Source organism: Sardina pilchardus, chromosome 12 (assembly GCF_963854185.1).
Source record: "Sardina pilchardus chromosome 12, fSarPil1.1, whole genome shotgun sequence".
NCBI lineage: Eukaryota > Metazoa > Chordata > Actinopteri > Clupeiformes > Clupeidae > Sardina > Sardina pilchardus.
In genome coordinates, this window is record NC_085005.1 from 21,235,183 (window position 1) to 21,245,182 (window position 10,000).

The 10,000-nt window shown below is 51.0% G+C and overlaps 1 protein-coding gene across 1 annotated transcript in view; it reads right to left on the reverse strand.

Annotated features, from left to right (window-relative positions):
* Nucleotides 1-10,000, reverse strand: part of fndc1 (fibronectin type III domain containing 1) — a 62,547-nt gene that overhangs the window by 17,571 nt on the left and 34,976 nt on the right. The window contains exons 9-14 of the mRNA XM_062550273.1: nucleotides 8,602-8,709; nucleotides 6,244-6,429; nucleotides 1,278-4,403; nucleotides 911-1,026; nucleotides 697-808; nucleotides 261-575 (exon numbers count right to left, since the gene is read on the reverse strand). Coding sequence (XP_062406257.1) covers nucleotides 261-575; nucleotides 697-808; nucleotides 911-1,026; nucleotides 1,278-4,403; nucleotides 6,244-6,429; nucleotides 8,602-8,709 — 3,963 coding nt within the window. The remainder of the gene's footprint in view (nucleotides 1-260; nucleotides 576-696; nucleotides 809-910; nucleotides 1,027-1,277; nucleotides 4,404-6,243; nucleotides 6,430-8,601; nucleotides 8,710-10,000) is intronic.

Sequence of the window (10,000 nt, forward strand, 5' to 3'; positions counted from 1 at the left end):
TGTGACTGGGACTAATGGAGACTGTTGCTACGGTGCTTGTAAGCACTGTGTGATGTCCCTTGTCATCCACGTGGCATCTTCTGTCAAAGGAAGGAGGGAGTGAGGCTCTCTGTTTCTCTCTCTCTCTCTATCTCCATCTCTGTCTTTCTCATTTCTTGTCTCTCTATCCCTCTATCCTTTTCAGTGTTTCTGTATCTCTCAGTGTTTCTATATCCTCCTTTATGTGTGTGTGTGTGTGTGTGTGTGTGTTAAGAGCTCACCTTCAGGGTAGCAGTCCAGTACTCCATAGTCATTTAGCATGGGCTGCCCATCTTCATCCATGGCAAAGAACGTTCCGGGTGGACAGGTGGGGCTGAGCTCTGTTGACGACTCCTCTGTTGCCATCTCTGTCGTCGTGGTTGGTTCTGGTGTGGTGGTGGTAGTAGTGGGCCTGGTGGTGGTAGTTGTGGTGGTGGTCCTAGCTCGTGGCCTATCCAGTCCCACAATTTGCTTCCCTCCCGCCACTGGGCGAGAGTCCCTCCCGTTCCCAAACAGGGCCATACCATCTTGGTTCACCAGAGGGGTGCCCTGCAGATCTGGCCAAGTCGCAGTGAATAGTTAACAAACTCAATTGAGCTACATGATTCCCAAGGACAGGACAGTGAATCATCAATAAGCATTGACAGTGTGTGTGTGTGGAATATGGCGGCCACATACCAAACACGGTGTGTCCGTCCTCCCCAAGCACCACTCTGTGAGGCTGACCGTGGGAGTCCTGCAGCACCTTACCCTCATGATTCATCAGCACACCCTGGTCCAAGTCAACTACCTGCACAGTGGAAGCATTTCATGTGTATATTATCCAATTATTTTTATAGACACACACACACACACACACACACACACACACACACACACACAATGGACCCACCCATTTAGCTCCATCGGGTCCGGTGATGTACTTGCGCCCCTTCTCTTTGCTCTCTGACGCGGGGGAGGTGATTTTCCCGTTAGACGTCGTTAGATTTGGTCGTCCGTTTTTCCCGGCTGGAAGAATGTGTTGGAACGAGAGCAATTAGCTGAGCCCCTAGAAAGCCATCATTTAGGTTGGGTTTCATTTTAATAGTCTGCATTAGCAGGGAGTCATGTGAGTTCTGCGGATAATTAGGAAGGTAAATCGTCAGAGGAAGACACATACCGAGTGAGTGAGATAAGCATCTCAGCTGTACTGTAATTCTTGGAGCTGCGACTGGCGCGAGACTGCAGAATCACAGACAGCTGGGATACGGTTACCTTACCTTGTCCATAACTGGGCTTGAAGCCATTGACTGGAGTCTTTCCTCTGAGGATGCTGTCAAAACGGCTCGGCTGCCTTAGTCTAGAACCGACCACGGGACTGCGCACCGCGGGGATAGAGGACTGGGAACCAGAGGAGGTGCCGGGAGAGTTCTCCCCACCGGCAGGCCGGCTGGCGGAACGTGAGGCGGTTCTACTGTTAGCCGTGTCCTGCGACTGCTCAGGAACATCATGGGAAGACTGTGAGGGAGAAGAGGAGGAAGAGGAGAAGTGTGGTGACGAAGAGTCAGGCTTAGATCCCAACTTTGTGTGCTTCACTGGCGACAGCCTGCCGAGGAACCGAGAGCCGCTTTGCCGGTTTGACGCTACGACAGGGGAACGTGTTCTCCCACCAGCACCCTGGAAGGGACGGCGGGCATACGAGGGAACCGACTGAGAACCGGTTCTTCCAGGCGACTGTTCTCTCCGCTCGCTGTAGTCCCCAGGGTTCTGTGCAGGACTAGTGGTGGTGCTTGCAGTAGTAGTTGTAGTAGTGGTAGGAGCAGTAGTTGTAGTTGTAGTAGTAGTCGTGGTTGTGGTTGAGGTAGTTGTTTTGAGTGTTGTCTCCGCCATCTTGTCATACTTATCGTAGTCCTCATAATCATAGTCATCGTCATGGTCGTTATCGATCTGTGAGCTCTGCTTGGGAGAGTGTGTGTCTGTCCTCGTGCTGGACGGCAGGCGAGACCCTGCGGAAACTCTGTCCCTGTCCAGCACTGAGGGCTTAGGGGCCACATCGTCCACTTTGTGCTTTGAGGGGAACGGCGAAGAGGCTGTTCTAGTTTTATCGCCCCTCTCCGGGCTCTCGGGAACGCCTGAGCGAGGGGGATTCGTCCGCACCACCGGCCTCCTGTTCCCGACGGACGAGGAGCTCGTTCGGCTCCACGGAATCCTGCCGTCCTGCCTGACCGGGAAGCGGTTCGCGATTTCCGACCTGACGCGCTGGTCCCCGGTCCGCCTGGCGGAAGAAGGGTTAAACGACGAGCCCTGTCGCGTGGAGGAGCTCGGATTGCTCCCCTGCTCGTTCACCTCCTCTTCCTCCTCCTTCGCCTCCGCCTCCTCCTCCGCTCTCCCTCTCAGCCTGTCAGTGTTGTCTTTCTTCACCGCGGAGGAATGCGAGCGGCTGGCTTCATAACTGGATGTTGGCTCCTCGTCCTTGGTCGCCTGCCTGTGTGTGCTTGGGTTGCTATCCCGCGGATTTATGGTGTCCTGGATGCTGGGAGAGGGGGAGCTCGGGTTCCGATCCTGGCTTTGGGTCTGGGCCTGGTTCTGGGTCGATCCAGACCGAGACCCAGCGGACGTGGACGTGGATGTGGATGTGGACGAGGACGAGGACGTGGACGAGGAGGAGCCTGAGGCCGGGGTGCGCTGGCCGGTCATGAGCCGACTCCATCTGGAGGGGAGGGTGACCTTTTTGCCGTTGATCATCACGGAGCCAGAGCCGGTGAAACGGCCCGTGGATGAGCCCGTGGTCCTGCCGTTGCCGGACTGACCCGACCCGGAAGAGGAGGGGGACGACGACGACGACGACGAAGACGAAGATGAAGATGAGGAACCAGAGGAAGAATCAGGAGAAGAGGGGACAGAGGTAGAGGGATCTGAGGGAGATGATGATGATGATGATGATGATGATGATGATGATGATGATGATGACGACGTGTCCACCTCTGGTCTTGGTCTGCTTTCTTTGGGAGTGGAGCTGGTAGGCGAGTCTCTGGTCTGAGCGTCCTTCTTGTCTGGATAGCCACTCCTGCTGCTGTCCCTCCTGCTGTCTCCAGACACCGGGACAGACGGAGATGACCGCGACGAAGACGACGATGAGGAGGAGCCACCGTTGCGGACTCGGGACCTGACGACCGGGTTGCGCGTGATTGGCCTCCTGGGCTGGCCAGAAGCAGGGTCTGAGGAGGAGGGAGAGTGGGAGGAGGAGCCCTGGACGGGGCGGTCAGTCTCTGGCTCTTCGGTGGGCTTCTCTGGGGCGGGCGTGGGCCTGTCTACTGATGGCTTACTGTAGTCCTGGCGCTCGCCCGTTCCAGAGGGCGTTTTGTGTCCGTGTGATTCAGGGTCGTCGTGCCCACCCGTTGTGGCGGGCGTTTTGAGTCTGTGCGTGCCAGCGTCTAAGTGCCCGCCCCTCCTCGAGGGTGTTTTGTGTCTGTGTGTGTCAGGGTCCTCGTGCCCACCTGTTTTGTGTCTGTGTGCGTCTGCGTCTGTTTGCCCGCTCGTTTTGGAGGGCGTTTTGAGTCTGTGCGTGCCAGCGTCTAAGTGCCCGCCCCTCCTAGTGGGCGTTTTGAGTCTGTGCGTGCCAGCGTCCGTGTGCCCGCCTGTTCTGGAGGGCGTCTTGTGTCCCTGCACGTCGGCGTCTTTGTGCCCGCCTGGTACAGATTTGTGCCCGCCTGGTACAGTTTTGTGTCCGTGCGCATCGGGGTCCTCATGCCCGTCTGTTCTGGAGGGCGTCTTGTGTCCCTGCACGTCGGCGTCTTTGTGCCCGCCTGGTACAGATTTGTGCCCGCCTGGTACAGTTTTGTGTCCGTGCGCATCGGGGTCCTCATGCCCGTCTGTTCTGGAGGGCGTCTTGTGTCCCTGCACGTCGGCGTCTTTGTGCCCACCTGGCATAGATGCAGTTTTCTGTCCGTGCGCATCGGGGTCCTCATGCCCGTCTGTTTTGGATGGCGTTTTGTGTCCGTGTGCGTCTGAGTCTGTGTACTTCCTCTCCTCCTCCTCCTCGTCGGCGGTGGCCTCGTTCACCGTCGCCTCCTCTTCCTCCTTCGGAGCGTCGATGGGCTTCTCCTCGTCCTCCTCCTCCCTCGCCTTCTCGCTCTCTCGGCCTCTGGAGCGACTCGCCCCCGACGACCTCGAGGACGAGCCTCGGACGGAGGAGAAGATGCTGTGGTACGACCGCGTCTGGGTGAGCGGGCGCGTCCGCCGGACGGCCGGGGGGGCGGGCGTGGACCGTCGCCGAGGCTCGTCCGTCACCGTCGCCGTCGTCTCCTGCAGGTCGGTCTCGTCGTAGTCGTCCTCTTCCGTCGGCGACGGCTTGTGTCTGTCGGGAGTCCTGGAGTGATGACTGGATGAGGTGGCAGAAGTGCTGGCTAGCAGAGAGCACAATGGTCATTGGTACAGCTGGCAAAAAATACACATCACTCTTTCATACACCCAAATCCCCCCAAAACATAAACCCCTCCCAGCAGATCAGCATCTCTCTATGAAGTGGTGGTGTACCACCATCATCTGAGAGCAGTATGGTACAGTCATTACAATACACTCTCAAATATGGCAATTACTAGACACCTTCTTTACATTCTTGGCTTCCGTATAGTCGGTATTATACTGTTTCTCAGTTACGTTTGCACATTTATCAGATCGGAATGGTAATTCTCAAAACTGTTTGCACAAACTCCATATCGTCTTATCACTTGTGCGCATCATGGAAGCAGTTTCTCCCCATCTTGAGCAAATAGCAATGCTTTAGTACATCAATGCAACTGATAATGTCATGATGACCAAAGTGCACGATATTGGCTCCCAGCTGAATAGTCTTGCCCCATAAAACAAATTGGCCTTATTTCATGACATGATTTTTCATTTGCACAAAGCCTTGTATTTCTTTATACAGTCACAATGTATACCAACAGTGAAAAACTTTGAAACATAATCACTGTTTTGCAATCAACCCCCTCCAATAATGTGTAACTTTATCGTTTTGAAATAGAAAATAGTGCTGCCTTGCACATTGTTTGTGAAAATAATTACAGAGTAAACTGTCATATTGACAAGTCAAAACAGTTGTACTATCTTGACATAAACAATGGCATCATGACTTGTCATTTTGATTGCACATAAATATTTGCTTTTGAGGAATAAACTAAGCATTTTGAGCAAAATACACGCTTTTGGATGTTAAATCCACTATGCTGTGTAGTTGGCAGTAGTTGTTTTGAGAAATGTATTTACTGTTGTGCAAATGTTCATTTTGATTTGAGAAATGCACCAAAGCGACTGAGAAAAACTGTGCTCCTTCACAAAATGCTTTGCCATTGTTCATGTATGGTCATATGAACAAAAGTCATTACACCATAAATCTCAAAAACTACCATCATACTCAAAGTATGATTAATACATTGTGTGGTATTACTGTATTTGTCATTCAAAGGTCTCCTTTGTGCACTGGAGCTTGAATGTACTGTAAGCCCTCATCTGAAAGGGCCAATTTTTGGATAAAAGCGTCATCTTCCAGAGCAATGTAAAAGGAAATGTGAATGGTATATAGAAGTGCAAAGCCCGACTTTGGCTCCATCCTGCCGACTTACTTGGCACGGGCCATGCTGAAGGCTTTAGTCTGTGGGCTCTGGCCCCTGCAGTTAGGTGCGTGTGTGTGTATATGTGTGTGCGTGTGTGTGTGTGTGTGTGTGTGTGTGTATTGAGCGGGTTCTGTGTTAAAGAGTGTGGTAAGTGGCCCCGGCAGTGGCGCGACTGGCTGGGGCACCTGCATCGCACGCCGGCGACCCGGGTTCGATTCCCGCCCCGTGGTCCTTTCCGGATCCCACCCCTACTCTCTCTCCCACTCGTTTCCTGTCACCCTACACTGTCCTATCTGATTAAAGGCATAAAACCCCCAAAAATATCTTTAACAAAAAAAAAAGAGTGTGTGCGTGTGTGCTTGTGTGTGTGTGTGTGTGTGTGTGTGTGTGTGTGTGTGTGTCAGGGATGGAAATTAGCACCAGCCACCAGCCAAATGCTGCTAAAATGTGAGAGTGGCTGGTAGATTTCAGACACAAAGTCATATTTCAACATTGAGTGGCTGGTTAATTTGACCAGAAATCTGCTATTGGCTGATACATTTTCACATTTTCAAATTTTAATTTCCACCCCTGGTGTGTGTGTGTGTGTGTTGAGCGGGTTCTGTGTTAAAGAGTGTGGCGAGTGACTGACCTGGCATGGCCACGCTGAAGGCCTTGGTCTGCGGGCCCTGTCCCCGGCGGTTGACGGCGCGGATCTTGAAGACGTAGCGCTCGCCGGGCTGCAGGCCGTCCACGGTGGCGGAGGTGGTGCCGCCGCGGTACGTCACCGACTTGGCCCCGAACGGCTTCAGCGCCGGCGCGTACGACAGGATGTACTCTACCGCACGGACATGCAGAGAGAGACACAGAGCAGTGAGGACAACAAAGCGCAAGACTATGGAGGGGACGGCATGAAAACAGGCAGGAAGATGGAGAGAGAGAGAGACAAACAGAGAAAGCGAGAGAGAGACAGAGAGAGAGGAGAGGAGAAAGACAGGCTGACAGGCAAAGAGACAGGCTTCAGCGCCTGAGATACAGAGCAGTGAGGACAACAAGCACAAGACTATGGGTGCTTCTCATTTGGTCTTTTATACACCCTCCCTTCCTTCCTCGATCCTTGTCCTCACTGATCTAAATAAAGAATGATGGGGCGGTAAGAAAGGGATAGTCTATCCAGTGTTAGTTATAGATCAGTGGGAACGCCCCTCGAGGACCGAGCATCGAGGATCGAGGAGAGAGTTTGAGAGCCACCCTATGGAGGGGACAGCATGAAACAGGCAGGAAGATGGAGAGAGAGAGAGAGACAAACAGAGAAATTAAGAGAGAGACAATGACAGAGAAAGAGAGAGAGAGAGAGACAGACAGAGAAATTAAGAGAGAGACAATGAGAGAGAAAGAGAGAGAGAGAGAGAGAGACAGAGAGAGAGACGAGAGGAGAAAGACAGGCTTACAGGCAGAGAGACAGACAGAGTGAGAGAGAGAGATAGAGAGAGAGAGAGAGAGACAGAAGGAGAGTGGAAAGGAGAAAGACAGCCTGACAGACAGAAAGAGACAGACAGAATGAAAGAGAACTAATAGCCCCAATGAGTCAAGTAGGAATGAGCCAGAGGTCAACCCAGTTGGCCAAACTGAGAGGAGCATAAAAAAAAACACTACATAAAAACACCACACAGTAAACTATCACCGGGGGATTCGCCGACTTCTCACAACTCTGATATCCCTCCAGGAACACCCAAAAGACTAAACAAAAACACCACTCAGCTCTGCCTCAGGAGCACTTATTTGGTCGTGTTGCACATTTTGTCACCAGCTCGTATTACAGTAATTGCTGGTGCTTTGTGTGATTTGGACAGCAGAAAGAGACGATAGATGGGGAGGGGGCCGCAATGGAATGCCTGGATTGCAACTACTCTAGTGTGTGTGTGTGTGTGTGTGTGTGTGTGTGTGTGTGTGTGTGTGTGTGTATGTGTGTGTGTGCGTGGTGAGGTCATGTCCTGTGGCAACTCCCTGTGGCTCGTAGCAGCATTTACTGACTGACTGCGCTACTGTGAATCATTCCAAAACTGACCCAAGACCAGCACTACCGCATAGCGGTGGACTGTCCGTGGCCCTCCTGATTTACTGAATCCACACTGTATCCATGGCTCATTCTATGGCTGAGCGATGCAGTTACTGTATGCCAGCTTAACGTTGGAGCCTTTTGGACAAACACTTCCCAGCCATGGGAGCCATGCAGCAGGTATGAGAGCTGAATAAACAAAGTCTAATCACGCACGTCCGGATGAAAAATATGCGGTTCAAAGAAAAGTGAAAATCCACACACTAGCTCCCGGAGACTAGTAGTCTGAGGAAAGACCGTAAGGGCTTGAAACGTTACTAAATAAATTAAAGGAATGTTAAAGAGGAACTATGCAGGATTGGTGATTTCATCTCTGGTTTCGGTTTCGTTTTTCGTTTTCGCTCGTTTTATGCTTGCATTTTCTCTGCAGAGCTTCCCCGACAGCTTTAGCGTGTATATTTATACATGTATAGGCTATATTTAAATATATAAATTGCAAGCGTGGTTCTTCGTCTCAGACTTCCAGATGTAAACAAGGAGCGATCGTCTCCTGCAGAAAGTTCCATAGGGTCTCTTTAATGGGAGATCTTCACTTTCCTTTCAGGTTAGATATGGCACCTATTGGCTGGTTCTGGATTAGATAAGTGTCCCATTGGCTGGTTTTGGATGACATAAATCTCCCATTGCGTGGATTCAACTTGATGTAGCCCTCTTAAGACGACTGCAGATGTGATTATTTCTGAGATTCTGATACATTTTCAAACCGGAATTGTGCATACTGTACGTCATGGTTGAAAACGTATCAGAATCTAAAAAATAATCACGTCTGCAGTGGTCTCAAGACGGCTACATCAAGTTGAATCCACCAATTGCTTAGCTGTGGATTGGCGGGTGATTAGATCGGTCTCTCATTGGTTGGGCTGAAGAGCTGATTGGCTGAGCTGAGTGTACCTCGCAGCCTTCCGTTGGGCTCCTCTGGGGGGTCCCAGGTTGCCGTGACGGCAGTGCCCTTCCCCCTCAGCGGCTTCACCTGGAAGTTCTCCGGCGGTCCCGACGGAGCTGAGAGGGAGAGAGAGAGAGAATAACACGTAAAAGAATGAAAAGAAAACACAAATCCCCCAAAAAACATGATGTCACCCCCCCCCCCCCCCCCACACACACACACACACACAGACTCCCAGCAGACCAGCATCTGGTGGTGTGTGTGTGTGTGTGTGAGTGTGCATGTGGGGGTCCAGTGGAAAGAAAACACAGCACATGGCTATAAGTTCTCCTGGAGTCGGTGGGATGAGGTCATCATAACATGTCAGTGAGCAAGTAGCAGCAGGCTGGCGTAGAGCAGAGGCCATTACACACACGCAATTATCACACCACGCACGCAACCAAGAGCTGACAGGGGACAGGGGTGTGTGTGTGAGTGTGTGTGTGTGTGTGTGTGTGCGCACGTGTGTCTGCACATGTACTGTATACGTGTATGTATGTGTGTAACTCAATCTGTGTGTGTGTGTGTGCATGTGTATGTGAGTGTGTGTGTGTGTGTGTGTTGATTCTGCGTGTGTTTGTGTGCATGTGTGTGTGTGTGTGTGTGTGTGTGTGTGTGTGTGTGTGTGTGTGCATGTTTGTCTGCCTGTGTGTGCATATGAGTGTGTGCTGATCTGCTGGGAGTCTGTGTGTGTGTGTCTCTGAGTGTGTGTGTGTGTGTGTGTGTGTGTGTGTGTGTGTGTGTGTGTTTGCATATTGGCTATATATTGGTATGTAGCACAGAGTATAATTTGCTGTATAATAGGGCTCTGGTAATTTCACATGAATCACAGCTTGGCTCTTTAAGCGGCTCCAGTCAAGGCTGCCAGCTTTTCATGGGTTTGCATAGTAATGACCCTCTTTGAAGATCTGATACGGCAGAGCACAGCGTACAGTACATGCATCATATCAGGAGGAGGACTAAGAGCATAGCACTGGCTACATGCAGAGCAGCTATAGGCTCTGATAGGCTATGATATGATATGTTATGATATGATATGATATGATATGATATGATATGATATGATATGATATGATATGATATGATATGATATGATATGATATGATATGATATGATATGATATGATATGATATGATATGATATGATCAGACAATACAAAAGCTCCTTTGAACTTCAAAAGTGGACCACATGCATGGCCCATGCATGTATGCATTAAAGTGCAGTGTATTATTCAGCCAAAGCTGAGTTATTACCACCCACCCACACACACACACACACACACAGATACCATTTTAACTTCAAAAGTGGACTACACATGCCATGCATGTATTAATGTACAGTATTCAGTCAAAGCTGGGCCAACAGTCA